The sequence below is a fragment of the Sturnus vulgaris genome, chromosome 3 (assembly GCF_052056855.1).
Source record: "Sturnus vulgaris isolate bStuVul1 chromosome 3, bStuVul1.hap1, whole genome shotgun sequence".
Classification (NCBI taxonomy): Eukaryota; Metazoa; Chordata; class Aves; order Passeriformes; family Sturnidae; genus Sturnus; species Sturnus vulgaris.
The window spans coordinates 16,979,667-17,001,841 of NC_142245.1; the positions used below are offsets into that span (position 1 = coordinate 16,979,667).

The 22,175-nt window shown below is 49.1% G+C and overlaps 1 protein-coding gene across 1 annotated transcript; it reads left to right on the forward strand.

The window, feature by feature from the left end:
- Positions 1-2,505: 2,505 nt before the first annotated feature.
- LBH (LBH regulator of Wnt signaling pathway) lies at positions 2,506-14,400 on the forward strand. The gene is made up of 3 exons (XM_014877460.2): positions 2,506-2,695; positions 3,449-3,551; positions 11,928-14,400. The coding sequence occupies exons 1-3, from the start codon at positions 2,670-2,672 to the stop codon at positions 12,123-12,125; spliced, it is 327 nt and encodes a 108-aa protein (XP_014732946.1). The 5' UTR covers positions 2,506-2,669; the 3' UTR covers positions 12,126-14,400.
- Positions 14,401-22,175: the final 7,775 nt, after the last annotated feature.

Consider the following 22,175-nt stretch of genomic DNA (forward strand, 5'->3'; position numbering starts at 1 on the left):
CAGGCCTCCCGATGGGAATTGGCCAGGGCCAGGGCCCATGTTCTCACCCAGTCGATGGGAAGTAATCCATGTACTCAGCACAGAGACATCCAGGGATTTTGTTCCGTGTTGTCCCCACCACGCACTCTTAAAGGCACTTACCCAGGTGATAACTTGAATATCTTCCCATGCCAGCCCAGATGGCAAGGCAGTGTCCAGAGGACATGGGCAAAGGGCTGATCTGAGCTGCTTTTTCTCAATGGTGGGTGAGCCGCAGTTCTGTCCCTTGACCTTCTTCAGGGACTTTGAGGTATCAAAATTATATACTTAAAGGAATGAGCTTCCCAAGGAGGGAAAAACCTTGAACTTCAAGACCTGCTTAGTGTAGGAGGGCATTTAGAGAGACAAATCAGTGTGCCTGGTGGAAGAGAGACTGGGGGCACGTGGTTTTTTCATTAGCTTTTATTTTGTACAGACACCACCAGGAAATCCATAGCAGGTGTGCATATGTTTGAGGGCCACAGGCAGGGTTGCTTCGGATGAAACATCCCAGGGAATTGAGCTATGGCCCCATCCCATGTCCCACGTTTTAATGGACATGGTGGGAGATGAAAGCACTTGGTGCAGACTGTAAAATTAATTTTTAGAGACTTGACTGAAGCAGAACCCTGTCTCTCTCCTTCTCCCAGAGTGGTCTCCTAGCTTCTGTACATACCAGCAGGTACTGACCTGGGCTTCAAAAAATTGTTTTATAAATCAAGTCTTTGTGTTCTCTTAGTGCAGAAATTAGGAAAGACAGTCAACGTGAACGTGTGTGTCCCAGGGGATGCAGCAGGGAGAGGGGGTCCGGGTGGACAGGTCAGCAAAACAGGGAAGATGTTTCCCCAGCACTTTGGAGACTTAGTTGTCCTCTTACCTCTCTCCCTGGCTCCAAACCTCATTATCAGGAGGCTCAAGGAGGGCAAAGGGACTGTGTGCATAGAGCAAAGGGAATGTGTGCACCGAGTCCCCTCTGCTGCTTCCCTCCAATTAACCTTGTGGAAGGTGACTGGTGGCCCTTTGCAGGGAGCCCACTCGCACCCACCTGAATTTCCACACTTGCAGGGGCTCTATTGACTCCTGCTGATTCATTTTAATGAAAACAAAGCAGCAGCTCGCTGAAGCCCGATGTGAAACACCCACATACGCTCACATTATATAATATGAATCTAAGAAGATTAAATTATCCGGTCTGAGGAAAGGCATGCATGTATGGATGTACACATTTATACTCAGTCTGGTGGGTAGCTGAGGGCAAAGCTTCCCTTCAGACACACTGAACTTGTGCTTTTTTAGCACTTAAAAACTGAGCATTTGCCCCTGCATAGGCACACGTGTGAAGCACAGCAGCAGCTGTGTGTTCTGCATTTGAAGGAAACACGAGAAGTGTTTGTGCTTGGTTTTCCACCATGTTGGCAAAGTCTGAGCAGCAGCATGGAGCAACAGGTGGAATCCAAACAGTCCCGGCACTAAACTTCACCTGTCAGCAGTATGAACACATACTGCTCCCTGGGAAAGCAAACAGAGGAGGAAACTGTCCCCAAAGTCCTGAGCATCCCTCAGCAGCCTAGGGGAGCCTGGCCCATCCTGTGACCAAGAGCCCTGCCAGGCAGGCATGTGCCTCAGGGCACAGCCCCTTCCTCACGCTGCATGAACAGAAACACATCCTCAGGCTGCATGAACACAAACACATCGATGCACTGAGTCGGGAGTCACGCTGAGTTTGGGGTGCACAGGCCTTTTGCCCAAAGCTGCACTTTGCTTTCCAGGAGTTTCATGTTGGGAGGGAACTGCAGGAAATGTGCTTCACCTACAGCTGCCCACGGTGCTCATGCTGCCCGGGCAGAGAACGGATTTGCCTCTCTCTCTTCTCCTGCGCCTTCCCGTCATTGATTCACATCGTTTTGCTAAATATAGCTCGGTCCCTTGAAGCTGCTCGCTCAGCTTTTACTCCAGGCAGAGGTGCGGGGCACGGAAGATGCTGGCAGGAGCGGGGCTGGGCGGCCTCTCTGGCCGTGTCCCCGGCCACCCCCGCCATCACTGCCGTGAAGGGAGTGGGTTTGAGACCCGCTTCGTGAGACCCAGTCCCAGTCCCGGCCCCGGCGATGCGGGGCGGTGCCGCCGGTGCGTCCCTCTGCAGAGGCGGGGACCCGCACCCCACCTCGGCCCGGGGTGAAAGAGCGGGAACGCACCTCCGTGCACTGGGAACGCCCGGGATGGGGTGGCCGTCGCCACCGCCACCCGCTCGCAGGGATGGAAGGGGGGATGGAAGGGGGGGGGGGGGGGAGGGGGGAGGACGGACGGACGGACGGACACGGACGGACACGGACGGACACGGACGGACACGGACGGACACGGACGGACACGGACGGACACGCACCCCCACACACCCCCCGCAGGCGGCGCGCGCCGAGGCCATTCATGAAAAAGTTGACGTCAGGCAGGTGGGCGGGGCTGGGCGCGGGCCACGCCCCCCGGGCCATTTAAAGCGGCTCGGCGGCGAGCGCGGGGTTCAGACGGGAGGCGGCGGCCGAGGCGTGAGGGAGCTAGGTTGGTTCCCAGGCAGCGCCGCGCATCGTCCCGCCCTGTCCCGCAGTGCCTGGGTGCCTCTCCCGCCACCCCCCGCCCGGGGCAGCCTCTGCTGGGACTTCATGTCTGTGCTGTGTCCCCTGCCCTGGTGAGTGGGCGCTTCCCGCGGGGGATGGCGGCTCTGCCGTCGCGGGGTGCTGCGGAGCCGGGGGGGGGCGCTTGGGGCCGAGCCCCCTCAGCCGCCCCCTGCCCCGGGAGGGGGTGAGGCAGCGGGATGGCGAACGGCTCCGGGGGGCGATTTAGGACGGGGGCCGGTGGCGCTGGTTCCCACGGCGAGCCGGGCGGTAGCGGGATGAATGATGAGCCGCTGCGGGAGGGAAGGAGGGAGTTCGCTGCACTTTGTCGCGCTGGAATTGCCATTAAGGCTGTCAGAGCCGAGCTGGAATTGGCGCCGCGCGCTCCGCTGGCGTGGAAGTCCCCGACGTTGTAAAATAAGTCAGTGGGCTCTAAAGCACAGCGGCTTGAGAAATTAAAAAAAAAAAAAAAAAAAAGCCCAAATCCCCGCTCCTGCAGTTTATTTACTGTGGTTTTTTGCTTCCCGCCGTCCCCGCGGGGCAGAGCTGGAGGAAGCGGAGTTAAAAGCGAAGCGCCGCTGCCGGAGCGTCCCCGGCTGTGCTTGAGCCGGGCTTTGGGGGGAGAGCCGGGGAGGTGCTCCCAGGGCATTGGATGTAGCTCCGGCTTACGAGGTACTGAGCTTTTTCCGCTGCCTTCCAAGGGGGGGCAGGAAGGAAGGGACCAGAAATAGGCTGCCTACAGCCTCTGCTGCTCGCTTTGCCGCTTGAATTGTGCTCAGCCCTGCCGGAGCCCCTCAGATCACTGGAATGCTGTCTTTTGTCTCTAGCTCTGATTATCTGAGGTCCGCTGAAATGACTGAAGTGATGATGAACACCCCAGCCATGGATGAGATTGGACTAAGCCCCCGCAAGGATGGGCTGTCGTATCAGGTAAGTGTTTTGCCGCCAGCTGAGGCACTCATCTCATGAGGAATTGCCTGGCCTAGACTGTAAGCTAGGTCTAACGTACCTTTCCATAGCCTGACCTAATAGCAGGTCTTGCGGTAGTGAGAACTAGTCAACAGACTGGAATGTTTGCTTGGCAGGAGATAGTTGTCTAAAATATCACTTGCTATCAGTGTGGGTTGGCAGAGGATTCTCTTGTTTTGAAGTGACCGAGCCCCTGCTCATTCAGCATTCCCAGGGCTCAGTGGGAGATGGGTTAAAGAAGGATTCATGACACTCACTGGCTGAGAGTGCTCTTGAGAGCCTTGTAACACAGCATACAGCTGATCTGCTGAAAGCAGGAGGATGCTGTTTGTATGGCATCCACATCTTTTTGATCTAGTTCTTGATTTTCCTGACTGATGTGCCTATTTGAGAGGGTTAACAGTTCTGTGTAAGATACAGTGAGGCCAGACACAGCCTAAATGAGCCACGAAATGTCACTGGAGATATCAGTACCTGGAGGCACGAGTTGCATTCATTCTGAAACTTCTGAACAATGTAGTTAGCTATTAATCTCTAGATCACTGAAGAAGTGTTTTCAGTGAAGTGGTCTTCAGCTAGATTGAACCTTAATTCTTTAGTTTCAATATCCCTTTCATTTCTTAGCCTGTAGTTAATGAAAGTACAAGTTAGGCACCTTAGCTTCCTAGCTCCATGGATGTCTTCCCTTCCAGGAGACTCACTGATGAGATGTGACACAGATGCTGAATGCTGGCAGATGACTTGTGTCTGCTCTGTGCATTGGGTGACTCTTACTAGCAGATCCAGATGCAGGCTTCGTCCTTTGCAGATGTTATACAACCTGCACAGAGGCACTTGCTCCAAGTGTGCATTCATATGTGGTGCTGTATGTTTGCATATTTATGTCTGAAAAGGGAACTACAAGGCAGCAGCAGTGCACTGGAGCATGAAATCGCCTGAACTTTGGGCCACAGCTCAGGCCTCCAGCAGAAGCCGTAGCTATGTGGAGTAAAAGGGGATGCATTCCTTCTTTTAGTCAGGATTCTGGCTCTGGATAATGCAAGTTGTTTGGTTTATAGCTGTGCTATGATTCAGTACTTGAGGTAGTGGGGAGTATACAGCCTCTTTCCTCTCTAACACAGTGCAGAGGGAATGACAGTTGTTAAATCTGAAGCAATCAAAGTAACCTGCATAGGATGTCTTTATGGGTCACCTTATGAAGAGGCTTAACCCGATCAGGTCAAATGCCTCTATTTACCCATCCAAATTCCCAGGGAGAGGCAGAATCTAGTGCCCTGCTTGTTGTAATGATCCCTTCAGTGCGGTTCTTCCCCAAGTGCTAATGACCTTGATAAGTCTGCTTGGGCCAACTGGGGAACAGGACTGTTTGGTTTTGAGTGGATCACCTGAACATGTGAATCATAAAAGCTGACAACTCATCTGTGTAGGGCTTTTGCATCCTAGATCTATTCTCTTCAGCAGTCTAGTTATAGATAATTTTTTTTAAATGCCTGTGAGGAACTTCACCTTGATGTGATGAAGAGTGATGGCAGCAAGAGTAGAGGAGTTGAAATGGAAGACCCTTATGGCACTAGTACTGTGTGGGCTGTGTATGAGGTCTACCTCTAAATCAGTTTAGTGTAAAGAGGATTGGGGAGCAGGATCCAGCCTTCCTTCTCTGGCTGCTAGGCTGAGAATGTCTCAGTGTAAGTCAAGGTAAGTTGAAAGCGTCCTTGAAGGGTTGAAAACTCAACTGAGACCAGCAAGGGCAAACCTGATGCAAACAGCACCATGAACTTTTTGTTCTACCTCAGACTTTGGCACTCTGTGCCTCTTCTTGCTGATGAAGAGAGTTTGGTACATGGAAAATTGTATGCTTGTCTGAGAGCTGTAGTGCAATAACTTAAAACCAGACAGGGCTAATGGAGCATGACTGCTCCTACACTGAGGCTTGTTGTTCTAAGCTGCAGCATCTTCCTCCACTCATCTGCAGTCAGGCACTCACGGTGTAACAGCCCTTGGCTGGCTGTGAGAGGCAAAAAATAAAAAGTGGAGCCAGAATAAAGCTTTTCGCTTCAAATTTTTGTCTTGTTCTTTTAGTAGAACTTGAATTTATTTTACTACAGAGATGACCTCAAATCGGGGTTCGGAATTTTCCCCTTCAAGCTGTGTAGAGCACGAAGTGCCTGGGAGTTGGTCTGTAGAACGCTGGGTGCTGCTTCTGCCACCAGAGGCAGGCATGAAACGGTCTGGGACCAGAGGAGGTGGCACAGCCCAGCAGCACTGCTGGAATTCAAGAGCACATCAATACCTGCTGCAGACAGACTTGTCCTACCAAGAGAACTGTTTCAAAGTCTCTTGGCTTTTACTTGGAAGTAAGCTGAGGAAGCAAGCTCATGCTCTGAGTATGAACTTCAGCAATCTGATTCCTCTGTCTTGTGGAGTTCACTGAACTTCTTGGCTCCTCTCTGTCTCAGTGGTTATGAAGGGAGCTTGGGTTGTTGACTTTTTTCTTCTGCATTTTTTGCCTGCTGGGGAGTCTGTCTGTTGTATACATCAGTCTCCTCCCTGGTGAAGCACTGTGCCTTTTGCTGGCCTGGTCATCACTGCTCAACAGTGTGAAAACTCAAACTGCAGAAAGAATACCAGTATTAACTAGGTTGCCTCCATAGGCTTAAGGCAAACATGCTTTTTCATCATCGGATTGCCTTTTTTCCAGTTAATACACGAAATGCATATAAGCTAGTGTGCTAGCTTCAAAGTCATCCTCTGTAAGACAGCTTTTATTACTGTATTTGTGACAGCAAGATGCTGTCTGATCCCCCTGAAGATGGTTCAGCCAACAGATTTCAAGAGCCTGAGCAGGAGTGAGTGGTGAATTTGGGGCATGAGTCTCAGAACAGGGCAGCATAGACAAAACAGAAGATGTGACTGAAGAGATGATGTCATGCTGGGTCTTGTGCCTGCAGTGAGAAGCTATTTCTGGATCATTAATAGATGTCCCATAATTCCCATGGGATTTACTAAACAAAAAACTCATTGAAATGCAGCTGATGGCTCAAGTTGCCCCTGCTACAAATAGATGTGGCTATGGAGGGCTTCATGCACTTCCTGCCTGGCAATGTCCAGTAAGCCAGGCTGTTTCTGCTGCCAGCCAGAGCTAATGCATTGTTTGCTGTTTCCCAACCCTAGAAATACCTGTTCTTTGAAGAGCCTCATCAGCACTCTGCCAGCTTGTCCTTTGTGCTGTCTCCCAGCAGCATGAACAATGCCACTGAAAACTGAATTAATCATTTTGAGGTGCTGTTGTCAAAGCAGTGCCTTTACTGGAATCCTACCTTCTTGGAAGTGGAGCAGGGTCTGAGCACAACTGAAAACGCTTTAATGCCCAAAGTGTGTGTTCTGAGCAAAGGCAGTGTTCTGAGTTGAGTGTGCTGCTTTGCTGCAGGCTGGCTGGCAGGTGACTTGCTGGTGCTTTAGGCTCCCATGTAGGAGAGTGGCCTGCAGAGGCTGAGCTTGCCTCATGCCATCAGCTGAGGTTTGGTTGTCATGGGGAGCTTGAGCTCTTTTAAGTCATGATCGCATCATGCTGGGATTTCTCTGGGTTAATCACAGCCACAGCTCACTGGGAATCACGTCAGAGTGGCTGAATCTGGGTAAATAGGCTTAAGGCTCTATCCAGTGGCTGTGCCAAAAGCTTGGTGTTGGGGAAGTAATTTCTGGCGAGTGCAACACCTCTTCACCAGCCTTGGGGAAGCACTGGCTTTCCCAGGGAGCTGAGGGGTTTGAACTGTGTCTGCTGGGTCTCTCCAGTTAAAATGGGCCACCAGTATGTTACTGGCCCATGGGCTGTTGGCTCAATGGAAATTTAACTTCCTCTGTAATTGTTTTCTTGTCAGGTGCTTCATGTCTGTGTAGCCTTGATTTGTGCAGGGGAAGTCCTTCAGAGGTGCAGCTTGCTGCTGTGGAAGGTTTTGAGGCTGTGAAAAGGTGGTGATAGCAAGCATGGCTGCTGGACAAGATTAGTAGGCAGATTCAACGTGTATTCCAGGGTCTGAGATCTCAATGAAGGCAGAAACAGGATATGGGATAAACAGATTCAAAAGCAATCATGCTTGCAGCTATGCTGTGCAGAAGTGTTCCACTGAAATCCAAACTGAGGACAGCAGCTCATCGGAACACCTCGGAGCATGTTTTTTCCTCCCTGCTTCAATGCCTTGTTACTCTGAGGGGAAATGGTTAGATGTAGGACGTTTCCCTGACATCATGCCCTGAAATGGGGCAGTATTTCTGTGGCTTGGGAGTTGTTGTGGCTCATCAACGTGAGTCATAGCTGCTGTGTACATACTTGGAGCTCGTTCTCGAGTCATGACTACTGTGTGAGTAAATGCATGCATTGTAGCTGGAGAAGTCCCCCAAAGAGGGCACTGAGAGATGTCTGAAGTACTGCCTGAAATGAGCTTGCCATGCTTCTCACTGGCACTGAAGTTTTTTTTTCAGAACTTCAGTGCTGATTTGGAATTTAGAATATTGGCTTGATACTGCTGGGGAGGCACAAAATTCAGATCTTCAGTCCAAGGAGGATGAGTGATGTGTCCATTAGGGGTGTATCCTGTACCTGAAGTGGGATGTCTCCCAGCATGGACTTTGCAGTCTTGTATAGTGCTACTGCAATCAAGCAGAGCTTTCCCCAAACCAGTAACTTAATTTGGAAAGAAGACACTGCTTTAGTCTCCCTGTAATACAATTTAAATCACTTTCAGCTCCATGGCAGGGGAGACAGGCATTTTAACTATGGGTGTTGGTGTGGAGTACACATGTGGAAGTTGTTTTGAATTTACAAGTGTCACTTGGATTATGGTAGTGCTGAGCTTATCTTCTAAATTTTCTGACATCTCTCCTGCTTTTGATGTTTCTCTATCCCTGTGAATGCTGAGAGAGGGTATGAGCCTCCCCAGGACAATGAAAACTTTCCGTTCTTGTTGCCAAGACTTCATCCAAGGATAGTAGAGCTAGATCATCTGAAACAAGAGGCAAACACGATCTTCCTAAAATCGTTTCAAGTTTGTTTTTTTTTTTCAAGTTCTGCTTTTCCTTGTCCTTTCCAGCTGCAAGGCAAGAGTTTGGTTGATTTGTATGTGATCTGGATAAGTTCATGAGGAGAGCAGTTCCCAGACATAAATCCAGAGGGGCCTGTAAGAGCCAGTCTTGCTGTTAGCAAGAAGCTGTGTTGAGTAGTGTAAGAAGCAACATAACGTGTCCTCTGTGGATCTGGAGGTGTTGGATGTGTCTCTTCATGGCCAGGACGTGGGGCTCAGCTACAGGGAAGGTTTTGTGGAAGCAGTTGCAGCCCCTTGTGCTGTATCATGCAAGTGAAGGGGTGGAAGATGCCTTTGAATTGGTGTTATATTTGCTTTTAGGCGGCCATCACAACCAGCTGGTTGTCACTTGTTCCCCATCAAGTGAGCAAGGCCACCAGGGGAAGGCATCTGCCTAAGCCATGTGCAAGGTGGCTTCCTGTCATGGATGAGAGGGAGAAGCAGACCCATGTGTGCTGCCCTCTTTGTGGGCTGGGAGGTGCAGAGCCTTCCTCCCACACTCCTGAGCAGGCTCATGTGAGCAGAAAGGCTTAGAGGCATGTGTTGCTGTCCTGGCTGCTGTGCCAGACACTGCAGAGCTCCTGGGTCAGAGATGAGTTGCTGCAATTCCCAGTGTGGAGTGCTGCAAGTCTGGGAGGCTTTTTTCTTGCCATTGTCTAAATCTGGAGTGGGACCAGATTAGGCCTGTGAAACCAACAAATGTAGCAGGGCACTACTGGTGCTTGCTTATCTCTTTCTATGGAGAAGAATGGGGAGGCTGGTTGGGTTAACCTTCTCACTTGGCTTCCTCGGATGTTCAGTTAGTCTTAAACCTTTTTTCATTGGGCCCCTGTGCTTGGCTTGCTGTCACCGTGCCCATCACATTGGAGGAAATCTGCCTTTCTGTATTTTTTCCACTGACTGTCCACACCCCTTCAAAGTGCAGTTGCAACATCTCCCTCGGTGCTGTCTCAACGATTAAAAAGCATGACTTAGTGGAAAAAATCCTGACCTCCTTGGGTTCGGCCTGTCCTGCAGCTGTTTGAGATAAGATTGTGCTAAGGGTTTTTTTATTAAAAAAGCTGCACACCACATTTTGTGGATATTTGTTTGTAAGGAAATGACTACTACTTAGTTTCTGGGAAAAAAAAAATCTGGCAGAGTGTTTTCAAAGAAATTGCTCTAATTTGACCTAATGTGCTTAAAATAATAGCAGCCAAAGTTTAATTATTATACTGCTGTTTTTCTTCCATAGGAGGCTATTTTCATGACATTATCAGCTTATGTAACCTCTTGAACTACACTTTTTTTTTTTTTCCATTGCAACCTTCTAAACCATGTAATGTCAAGGGTATTTTTTCCCTATCCTGGGTTTAGATAACTTGATGCTTAAGAGCCATTGACTGTACTTTTCAGTTATGCACTGTGTGCCTGCAACTGATTTTGTTTGGCCAGGCAGAAGCCACAAAGCTCCAAAAAACAGTTGCTGTCTCAGTGGTGCTGGGAGTGACTAATAGCAAGTGACTCACACTGCAATGCCCAGGTTGATGTGGATATGTTCAGAAGATACAGCTGCTCTTATGCACCTGAAAAACGTGGCTGGTGGGAGCTGGACTCCTGCAGCACTGTCCCCAGGACCTGATGATCACGTGCAAACAGCCCCTGATTTGTGCATTACCGTCTGTTACCTTGCCTGAATTTGTATTAGGTAGCAGCCCAATGCCTTTTCTCAATCTGATTGCCACAAAGCTTTGGGTGTGAAGGAGAAATGAGGCTGCACAGTAGAAGACTGAATATTTCCAAGGAGGTGATGCTGTAGCTAATAGTTGCTAGGCTGAAGAAGGAGTTGATAGGATGTTACTTCACTTTTTGTGGCCAGGGCTTTACAAGGTGATGGGTAGCCACATGATTGGCACAAGGAGAATGAGGCTTCATGGTTAATGCTCAGGGCACCTGGATGGTGAGCCTGCTTTTGTAACTGGAACCACAAAGATCAAAGCAGATCAGATCTTGCTCTCAGACTGAGGCCAAGGCTGGCAGTGCTGCTCCCTGCAAAGATGCTCTTGAAACTCACTTGAATGCAGATGATGTTCAAAGAAAAGTGCAGCCACATGACTTCTCACCTGGTCTACAACCTCAAGGGGAAAATGCACTTTGCCATTTTCTTCTTTGGGGTGTTTAAATGCAACTGTAATGTGAAATGGGCGCTCTGATAAAATTGTTTGAAATGGCAGGTGGTGGTTGTTCTTAATCTTATGGCCACTAATCAGGAGGTCTGATGTAGGGTGGGTTTTATCATCTAGCAGTTCCCTCCTGGATGAGCTGGGGTTTGAAGCTGTTCCCCTATAAAGTTATCCACAAGTAACACAACCTTTTCTGTTCACATTGCAATCTAGTCATGCAAAGGTGCTGCTAATGCTGCACCAGCAGTTTTTTTTCCTTTACTCACTTTGCTTTGCCTCAGTTCCTAGTAGGATCCTAGTGTGCATCACTGGCACTACCAGTGAGTATGGGCCCTGGTGCTGCTGCACTGCACAAGCTTGTGCATCCATGTGGGAGGGAATGGGTAAGATGCACCTTGAGGGGCTGGAGACCAAGGAGTCCTTGTACTCCCTGCATGAGAACTACAGTGCATAACTGCGTGCTGTGCCCTTTCCTGAAGAAATACGGTCCAGTCCCCAGCCCTTCCATAAAATGAGTATTCTGTGGAGTTTCAGTGCTGATGTATGATCGCTGTAGTAGCTGCCAGAATTATCTCTAAAATGCAGCTGAGCTATTTCAGGCTGGCATTGTGGCCCTGGAGTGATACCAGACACAGGCCCTTGCTGCAAGGGTCTGGGTTTCCATGATCCTCCTGCTTTCCAGCAGCAGAGCCTGGAGAACAAGCCTGTTCTCCTGTGCAGACTGACCAGCAGCAGGAAATGAGAGCTCAGATTCTCTGATCAAGATAGCTCCGTGTGCAAACTCAAGAGCATTAATGCAAAAGCAGGGGTGGAAGGGGGGCAGGGAGGCATTTGGATAAATATCCAAAAGGGCAGATACCTATTTGCTGAGCACTATCCAAGCAAGCGTGTGCTTCGGGAGCCTCTTGGGCAGTGATCATTTCCATTGCTTGGAGACTTGAAAAGGTTATTCACAAGTTCAAGAGTATTCTCATCACTCGGTGGTTGACTCTGTGTCGAGACTAGTCTGCCCTGGAGACCTAAACGTCTCGAGCTGGGCTTTGGCTGAGGCTGTGTGGGTGCAGCCCCTCTGACAGACTGTTCCTTGGCTCTTTCAGATCTTCCCCGACCCCTCAGACTTTGATCGTTACTGTAAGCTGAAGGACCGCCTGCCCTCCATCGTGGTGGAGCCCACGGAGGGGGACGTGGAGAGCGGGGAGCTGAGGTGGCCGCCCGAAGAGTTCCTCGTGCAGGAGGAGGATGAGGAGGAGGAGGAAGAAAACTGTGAAGACGCAAAGAAGGACAAGGAGCAATAAATGGCATCTGGGGAAAGGCAAGGGACTGCACCCTTCTGAAGGAAGAGCCACACTTTCTTTGAAAGTCTTTTTAAAAAGACAAGTTCAATTTTGCACCTGCGAGATCTTAGTTTTTTTGTATTCTCTGTATTGAGAACTGAAGCCCTCGGTGTCACCAGACCTCCTGAGGAAGGAAGGAAGTAACGCAGAGAAATGTTTGCTGTTCTCGAGATCATTATCTGTATTTTTCCGAGGCGGAGGCAGCAGTGAAATTCCAAGCACATGGCAGAGGGTGACCACACGAGGACTGCTGGAGGGGGGAGCTTGGGAAGGGGGAGGAAAGTTGGAGGTGGCAGCGTTTGGCTGGGAGCTGCCTCTGGCGAAAAGCATGAGAACAGAGCCAAAATATCTCAGATTTGCCTTTCTTACAGCTTCCATTTTGTGTGTTGGGGGATGGAAGGGTGTCCATAGCGAAGCGTGGCTAAATGGTCTAGTGACAAGGGGCCTGTAGCTCTCCCTGGTTCGGCACCTCCTAGGGTAAGGTGAGCGTCCATAGGAGTAGTCTGGTTTCTTGCTCTTGCTGTTGAGCCTGTTTTCCAGCCACTTTTCCCAAAGTTACTTTCTCCCCCTGTTTGCCTTTAGACTTTCAATGCTGAGCAGCTATATTTGCAGGATAGTGTTAGACTGCTGCTTGTCATCTCTCCTGCGATGCCCTAGCTTATCTTGCAGGTGGTGAGCATGAGGTGATGTAAAAAGGTGCTTCTGTCTGCAGCAAGAGCTCATGTAGGTTTGAACACCTCAGATTTTTCTCTCCTATTTGCTGAGGCTGCTGTGGGTGGTCTCGTCTTGTACGGTGCCCCAAGCCCAGGGGTGGAGATTTATGCCTCCTTGCCTTGGTGTCCTTGAGCTTGTAGGGTTTTATGTCTCTTAACTTGCTGGTCAGCGGGCTTGAGAGGGCTGAGGTAGGGGGGTTCTTCTGCAGCTTTGGACTGCAGGGCCTCCTCAGTGCAGGACAGGCTGGTGGGGAGTGCTGTGAGGAGGGCTGCCAGGCCTGGGGGTCATCCAAAGACGAAACACCAGATGTAGTGTGGATCACCAGTGGGGTTTGCAGGATGGGGTCTCCTGGGAGAGGATTAGCCTGAGTGTCCTGAGACAAGATGCATTCCTGCTTCTTAGCGAGGGTGAAACCTTCATGGTTGTTTTAATGAAGTGCAGACTGGCTTGTGAAGTCTGGGTTTGTCTTCTCTCTTCACCATATCCTGCCTCAAGGAGAAGGCCAGTCTGCTGCCAGACAGGGTAACCTGCTGCTTTCCTGCAAAGGGATGATCTTGCAGCTTTGGGGACCAGCTTGGGAGCCAGTCAGTCTTGGGATAGGATGAGAACAGTTACCACCTAAACCAAATCTGGGGTCATGGAAGAGGAAAAGAAATGTCAAGGCCTTAACCAAACTTCCATAATATTACCAATGCCACCCCCCATTGCTTATAACTTGTTCCATTTTTAAAATCTATTTGGACATGTGTGTATTTGTATTTTTAATACCTCATGAGTAGTTAAACGCTGGTGGGGTTTGGGAACTGCTTTTAACATATTGGCAGGATTGTTTTAGTCTTGTCTTGCTTGTGTTTCAACATAATGGCAATAATTTATCAGCTCTGTGTAACTATTTTTGGATGGATCAGAGTTTGGAGATGCGTTAGCACAAAGCAGGAGAAATTCAGTGCTCCTACACTGCAGCTGGCCTCTGGTCCAGCCATGCAGGCCCAGTCAGACACTCTCCCTGCCCTTAGTGGATGATTGATCACCGAATGGCCATGATGTGGTGGTAGCATTTTCTCTAGCAATGGATTCAGCTGTTGTGTCTGTAACACTTGTACTAGTCTTGCTGTCTTACTGGAGTGAGCTTGTACACCTGCATACCAGCCAGTCGTCTTATTTCTAAGTGTTACTCTATTGGTCTCTACCATCTGTACCACCAAGTCAAAGCTCTATATCAAAGATATTACCATGTGGGCAGCAGTGAGATGGCAATCCTTGGACTTCAGACCTGCTGTGTGCCCTAAAGACTTGCATATTTCTGTCTGCATCCTTTTTTTGGAAGTATTGTGTATATTTCTATTTGTTGTTGAACGTATATAAAGAACAAAGCACTCCAGTAAAACTCCTCCTGTTGTATGATATACATCCTATATTTCTGTAATTCTTTTTTGAGCCTCAGGGAGAAGCTAGCATTTTTTTCAAACTACATTTTTGTCACTGTGACAGTTGTAAATAAAGTTTGAAAATGCTTTCCAAACATACTGGCTTTGTTATTACTGTGAAAGTGGGTTGGGATGGTCAACCTTCCAGATCATGGCTATCAGTTGAGCCTGGAGATGCTGATGGCTGGTCTCAGATCATTCCCTATGGCATTGGAAACCTAAGCCAACTTTGGAGGGCAGTGCCTTTGCCTGCCATCCTCTTGTGGTTGCTCATTGCCGTGTGAAAGGCTGCAGCAAACTGCTGCCCCAGCTTATTTGTTCTTGAAAAAAAAAATCTGTATTTATATCTGTCATCTACATCTACCCCCTTACCCAACCTTACAGAGCATGAAGTAATGGAGAGTGGAAACTATTCACAGCTGCTGTTAGTCATGTTCCCTGTGCATGCTCTTCCCTGCCCTGAGCAGCACTCATGAAGACAAGTCTTGCCTTGCTGTGGGCTTGTGGGGTCTCAGCTGAGCTCCCCAGGGGTTGCCTATGTTGGCCATTTTGGGTCTAGAGGTCAGCTCTTCCTGAGCAGTTTTCTTGTCACTCACCAATGGCTATATGCTGCAGTTCATGGTGCTGCTGGAGGAAAGGGCATTTCTGAGTGTGAGTCTGAGCTTCTCTGGTACCAAGGCCCTGTTCTGGGTGTAGAAGTCTGACCATGCCAGGATTCAGTAATTCAAGTTGTGTACTTAATTGGATTAAATTTTCCACTAAAACCCAGTGATAAGAAGCAAATAACCTGGAATACCCATATCTTTAAGGTACATGGATAGGAGTTCCTATGATTTGGCAGCTAACACTCTAATCTGACCTAGGCAAACAAGCTCAGCTGAGACTGAAGTGTTATGTTTACATGAGACTAGTTTAAATACACTAACTAATGACCCTTCCATTTAATGCTTGAACTGAGGGCATGCTCAATGTGAACCCCATAGTTCAAAGATTAGTTGTATCATGCTCAAGCCTCATGGATTTTTTTATGCCACAGGAACAAATGCAATATTAAAGCTGACCTCTCCTTTTCTTCAGTAAGCCTCTAGCAGAGTTGCTTTGGTTTCTTCCTCTCTTTGGGCACAGAGTTGCTTGCCTCGTAGAAGCTGCTGCAGGATTTCCAAGACAAGCAGATGTGCTGGTCTGAAATCACTGAAGATGTTTATTCTTGACCCAGAACGATTTGTTTAACACAGCACTGGTTAGGGAAACTGCAGATGTATTGAACTTGTCTGCTGCTTCCATGTGCTTTACACCAACGGGTTTTTCAGACTCACATAAGGATGAGCCCTGATGTATCACCCTTTTTTGGGGTGAGACCACAAGGATTGGCCTCTGAGCAGGGCTTGCTAAGCCAGGGGCTCTGCCTTGTATCAGCCTGGAGCAGTGCTGCTGGAAAGGAGGCTCTTTCCTGCTCCTTGGCTCCAGCTGCTGTGGCCAAACTGGAAGTTGGATCATCAAATGAAAATGGACTTGCTGCTGAATGGGTGAGCCTTAGTCATCCAGAAAAAATGACGGGTGACATAAGGACCTTTCTTTGCACACAGAACAATGTTTCTCCTGGCTCGCATTTAAACCTGAGGCATTTGTCCTCCTCAAAGCTTTGCCCTGTGGTTGAAACAGGTGACAGCAAGCTGTGCACTGCTCTCCTGCTTAGCTCAGCCTGGGTTCACTCTCCCAGATATTTCATTTGTAGTGTTCAGTGTGCACCCACTATTGTTCATCAAAGTCGCTTGAACCTCTGCATGTGAACTGCTGGCGTCTGACCTTGCCTACATTTGCGTGCAGACAGGAGAAATCCTTGCTCTGTGGGAATGCAAACATAATGCACCAGCACTGCACGTGAAGAGCAGCCACCCCTAAGATACAGGCGCCCTTGGTGCAGGTCAAAGTCATGCTCTGGTGTAACCACACTTTTCATCATTGCAAGCAGCAGGAGAAGCTGAATTTTCCTTCAGGTAAGCTGTCTCCTTCCAATTTTAATCCCAGTAGGAAGTTCCCAGCCGATGAGGACACGAAGTTTTCATCCTTGTGATGCTGACCTGCTTTGAGATGCCTTGAACCATAATCAAAACTAAACCAAAATCCTCCAACAGTCACCTGGAACAAACCAAGGGATGTGAGGAGCAAGAGCCTGTAATGCACATGCTCTGAGCTCTCAAAAAGCAATCCTGAGCACCATGCATCTCTATACAAACAAGAATAATACTATCCCTGAATCCTCACTTGAGGAGAAAAGCTCTGGGTGTTTCATGGTCCAAATGATGCCTTTCTGCTTATGTCTGGACAGCAAAATTCTGTGTCTGGATCTGAGAGGAGCACAGCAGAGTTTAGTTATGTGTCAGTAGTCTGTGTCAATGTCTCTGCAGCAGGAGGGACATCCCTTGAGGCATGGCCCATCCCGGGTTCTCCCGGAGGCCAGCAGTGTCAGCAGCACAGTGTTACTGGCTTTGAGCCCACTTGGGTTAAAAATGTGTCACTTTCTACAGTCCCGGTGATCATCCACCTGCAGAAAGGGCTGTGCAAGCCTGGCTGGAGAGCAGCTCTGCTGAGCTAAGCTCAAAGCCATCCTTTTACAAATGAAGGTTTATGAGTGCTGTTTTTAGGAGTGGGAGGGAAGAGGCTTCATGCCCATCACCTAGGGAGGAAAACTGAGTGCAGAGAAACCTGCTTCACCCAGGGCATGCCTGGGACTGGTGGGAGCATTGTGTGTGTTTATGTGATGATGAGCAGGGATGCAGAGAACAGGAGGTGATGCAAAGAAAGGGAGGGCACTGTGGATGGGGTTCTTAGGTGTGATAGTGGAGAGCTGCTCTGCCAAAAGTCCTTGTGGCTCCATGGTTTCATGCCTGAAGGACTGGAAGTGCAACCAGGGCATACCCTGGGGCACCCACCGACCTCTGCAGTTCCCAAATTTTGCTCAGTGGAAATTCACCTGGAAGAAAAGATGAGTGGAGCTCGACTGTACCATGCTGTGCTGATGGCCCCAGCATGAGCTGAAAGCCTGGGGTAGCAGGCTGAGTGCCAGGACTGAAGACAGACCAGCTGGGGAAGAGATTCCTTTATTCTCTGGTCTCACCTTCCCTATAATGGCTAAAAGAGGAAGGATTGGGGTCAAAGCAAAAGAAGTAATTTTTTTTTGTTCTTTCAAATCAGACCTTTTCCGGTCAATGAAGAGCTTTTTCTCCCACACCAAGTTATCTCTGTGAAAGTTGTCTTGTGCTTTATCCACGTGGAAACAAATCCCCCCACCCCATGCTTGGGGTCAGAGACCTGTATGTTGCCCACCAAAGACAGGACAAGCAGAGATGGAAGAAAGCAGTGGCTGGCTGGCAAGGGAACAGAGCCTGGAGGGGTGAACCTCCACCCACCACAACAGGCAGCTGAGGCATAACAAAGTCAAACCCACTGTTCTGAGAGCCCTGAGGGGTGGGAACACTGCACAAGCCACAAAGGAAGCATGCACTGAGCACTGGGTCGCTGCTAGAGCTGTAACCACACAGGGTTACCTTAGCAGCGACCATCAGCTTCATCTGATAAAAATAAGCAAGGAAGTCAAGTGTATGAGAGGGAGAGGATGTCAGAAGACAAGCATTAAAATGTCACAGCAGCTCTGCTTTCATTTTCAGTGCTTCCTTTTTTATTCTGCCCTCAGCCAGCTCAGGAGCCCCAGGTATTTCCTGCCCTGTCTGTCCCAGAGTGTGTCCTGCCCCTCTCCCAAACATCCCCTGGCCCAGGGGTGCTCCTGGTCACATGCTGTATGCACAGCGCCCTGCCAGAGATGCTGGGAGCCTCATGCACACAGCCTGCATCTCTGCTGCAAGCTGCAGGGATGGAGCAGCAGGCAGCTCTCCACCTCCTCCAGGGCTGCAATGGCTGGTGCCTTTGGCTCTGGACTGCAGAGGTGAAGATCAGCACAAGGGAAAACACAGGAATGTAATCCCAGTGTGGTCACTGCCGTGTAACAGCCTGCTCCTGCTGTTCTCCGTGTTGAGATCAGCTCAGCTGGGGTGAGGAGATGGCTCAGGTTTGTGGCTTTCTCCAGCTGTGCCAGGGCAGGAAAAAAGGGTGGCTGTATTGCAGGGATTTGAGCTCTTTCCCACAGGTTCTCTGCATCCAGAGGTATGAGCCAGGCAAGTTGCAATCAGCTCAACAAATATTTGTCAAACACGAGCCTTCCTGAGCGGTGTTTGACAACTCTTTTCCACTGCAGTTGTTGCCAGCACTGCCAAGCCTGCCGTGGATGCTGCTGCAGGGGTGAGGACTGACCCCTGCTGCCACCAGAGCTGCAGCCACACTTCCCCCTGCTGAAAACCTGGTTTTGGTGACAAAAATGCTGAATCCCCCGGGGTGGAGGTGATCTGGCTGAAGGTGGGTGGTGATGCAAGCAGCAGAGCTGCTCTCCATGTTCCCTCGGGTGGGAAAACCCTTTCCCAAGTTCCCCAAGAAGGCTGTGTGTGTGTGTGTGTGTGTGTGTGCATGTGAGATTTGCCACTCCATGCCCTGCGTTGCCCTGCTCCAGTGCCCAGCTTGCTTTACCCTCTGCTCAGCCTACTGAGTAATTGGCACATTCTGACATTGATTTGGTGGGTTTAATCCAGTAATGTTCCAGCTGCTGGGATTTGGGATACCTTCACTAGAGGGGAACACAGAGGCAGCTTTAGAGCAGGGTCTCATGCATAAACTTCTCTGACAGTAGGACCAGGGGAACTTTGCAGGGGCTCTTGAGTCCCTGCCTGGCTCAGCAGATCATGCTGGGGCTATTATCCCCTGCACTCAAGCACAAAGAGACTTTGTAGTGGGCAGTCTCATGATCTGTCTCTATCTGTAGGGCTGTCAGCTGACCTAAAATGGGATTTGCCCAAATCTGCAGCACTCGGGTGTGGATTCCTGGCTGGGTCTGCCACGGGTGCCTGTATGTGGAAGAGGGAAGAGCCTGTGGGCATTCATATGGGGCAGGGGAAAGTCGTGCTGCATGCTACTGTGCACCCCATTGGTGCTCCCAGATGGATTCCCAAGCTGTCCTGGCCCATTCCAGGGCCTTTCTCAGCTGCCTGTTTGCTGCAGCAAGTTTCACAGACTGCACTCTGTCCATGTGCTCCTTCCTAGTTTTTCTCAGCAGCAGCCCAAGCAATTTCTCCAAGGCTTCCTATCTCTGCCTCACTTGATCTGAGCAACTAAACCTCTGCAACTATTTCTGATCTCTGTAAAATAGGATTGGCCACAGAATGCATGAAGTATAAAATTTAACTTCAGTGAGTATTTCGTTCTTTATAGGGACTTGCCATCAGTGACTTTCCATACCTGTCTCTTCCAACAAACCTTAGATGTTTGTCTACAGGGAGGGTTCCTGGTGTGATGCAGCTGCAGTCACTTTTGAGGAAACCTCATCAGAAGAAGTATCCAGAACCAGTGGTGTAAGAAGAAACGGTTTATTTGGCTGAGTTTTACACAGAGAGCCAACAAAAGCTCCAGACCCAGGAAGAAAAGACCCCGAAAGCTCCAGACCCTGTGATGCCACCTCCCACCCTGGCCCTGGGCTAGTCATGCTAAGCTGCCTCCATTGTAATTAAAATCTGGGTGTTTCGTCTGAGGTAGTTGTTAGGTCTCCTGCTGTACTCCATGGAAGGAAGTAAACATCTCCAGAAGGTGAATCATTTTAACTGCCTATCTGGAAAGAATGTCCTCGGGCAGGCAAGAGGATGGAGATAACCATGTAGTTGATTAGAGGGGTGGAGCAGCTCTCCTGTGAGGAAAAGCTGAGAGAATTGGGATTGTTCAGCCTGGAAAAGAGAAGGCTTTGGGATAACCTAATTGCAGCCTTGCAGTACCTGAAGGGAGCGTACTACAAGAAAGATGGAGAACAACTATTTAGAAGGGCCTGTAGTGACAGGACAGAGGGAACAGCTTCAAAGTGAGAGAGTAGGTTTAGATTAGATTTTAGGAGAAATTCTTTGCTGTGAGGGTGGTGAGGCACTGGCACAGGTTGCCCAGAGAAGTTGTGGATGACCCATTCCTGGAAGTGTTCAAGGCCAGGTCAGATGGGGCCCTGAGCAACCTGCTTTGCTGGAAGACATCCTTGTCCATGGCAGGGGACTGGAACTAGATGATCTTTAAGGTCCCCTCCAACCCAAACCATTCTATGTTTTTTTCATGTTTGTATGCCCAGCTTTCAAGCAGCTGAATCCAGATGAGGTGAACTTCACCCTTAGTTTGTTTTGTACTTTCACCTTGTTGGGTTTGCCCCATCACATGACAATACCCCCATTTCTGTAGTGCAAAAAGATTAATGCATGCAGGGCCAGCCATTCTGTGTGCACTCAGTGGACTGAATTTGCTGGAAAATTCATATTTCTTAATAAATAACCCCAAGCCAGCATGACATCAGTCACATGAAGTGACACAACCGGGTGAAAAAAACCCAGTGGCAAATGGGAAGAATGAGGAACACACAGCAAGACTGCACCAAGACCATGGAGGCAGAAGGAGAGATGGCAGGGACAAAGTACATGCAGCTAGTTCACAAACTCTTCATGAGGTTCATCCCACCTGAGCTGAGCTTTTCTGCAGCCCAACTGTAGGGGCAGATCCTGATCCAGAGCAAAAACCTCTGTGTGTACATGGGTCCTGCAGAGTACCCCAGCTTTCTGTGTGTGTCAGGTATTCACTGTAACAAATGGCAACAAACACGATCTACTCACCAGGAATCACCTCCATGTCTCAGGAAATGTTATTTCCACTCTAATTTTTCATATTAAAAATATTGTGGACTTAGGTATTTCTCTTGAACACTTTTCTGTTTCCACACGTCAGTCCAAGTGCTATCAGTGGTGGCTCACCTGGGCAGGTTGGCCTGACAGGAGTCACCCCACAGATTTCAGGGGGATTCTGGTCTCTTTCAACCTCTTTTGCTGGGGGTCTCACAACCAGTCTATCCCACCAGGAAAGAAAATACACCAGGGATCAGCAGTGTGCTAGAGGGAACAGCAGCTTCCCCTGCCCCTGACAAAGCACAAGCTCTGTAGCACCCTTGGAAACCTTTCACAGAAAGGCAGAGCACCCAACAGCAGTGGAAAGCAGCAGCCTGCCATTCATGCAGATGCAGCAGTATGTGACAATGCATGGGTAGTAAAGCCAGCTGTGAGCAGCACAGATGAAAGGCACCATAAAAAACACGGAAGGAGAAGCACAACAATTAGAGTACAGTATTTTCACTTTCCATCTGTTGATGCCTGCCTAGCAGTAACTAGAAGGAGAAGTGAGAAAATGATGCCTCTAAAGTTGTATTTCATGTCTTATCTGCTATTTACCGTGTTACATAAAGGCCCAGTGTAGAGCTGCTTCAGTGATCAGAAGTAGCCTTCTTAACACGAAGATGTGTGGATGGGCTTCAGGTTTAACACCTATTTTCTACACTTGGCTGCCCTGGTCCTCTGGGCAAAAGCAAGTCTTGAGAAATAAGTGCCAAGGCTTTGCCTGTGACCAAAACACAGCAGAGGACTGGCAGGAGGACGAGTAACCGACAGGAGCTGATAACAAGTTGCCTTTGCTAATTACTGTTTTTAAAGTCCAAAGTCATTGGAAAAAATGAGTAAAGTTAGATTTCGCACACTAACGACAAGAAGAAAGTGCACTGGAATGTCTGAGTCACCGCTCTGAGCACTCCTAATTACACAGAGATATAGTTTTCATATGCTGTGTTACATATTGCAAATGTGTGCAGAGCCTTGGAGCAGCCTGGTGTTTGTCATTATGCACATTGTTTACCAGAAGATTTGAGATGACCCAGTGGGCTGCAGTTAGAGGGGTGCATATTTTTGTGGATGATTTT

Coding starts and splice junctions, on each gene's coding strand:
- LBH (XM_014877460.2), top strand. CDS start 2,670: ATGTCTGTGCTGTGTCCCCTGCCCTG. Junction 2,696..3,448: donor GTGCTGTGTCCCCTGCCCTG/GTGAGTGGGCGC, acceptor TTTTGTCTCTAG/CTCTGATTATCTGAGGTCCG. Junction 3,552..11,927: donor AGGATGGGCTGTCGTATCAG/GTAAGTGTTTTG, acceptor TGGCTCTTTCAG/ATCTTCCCCGACCCCTCAGA.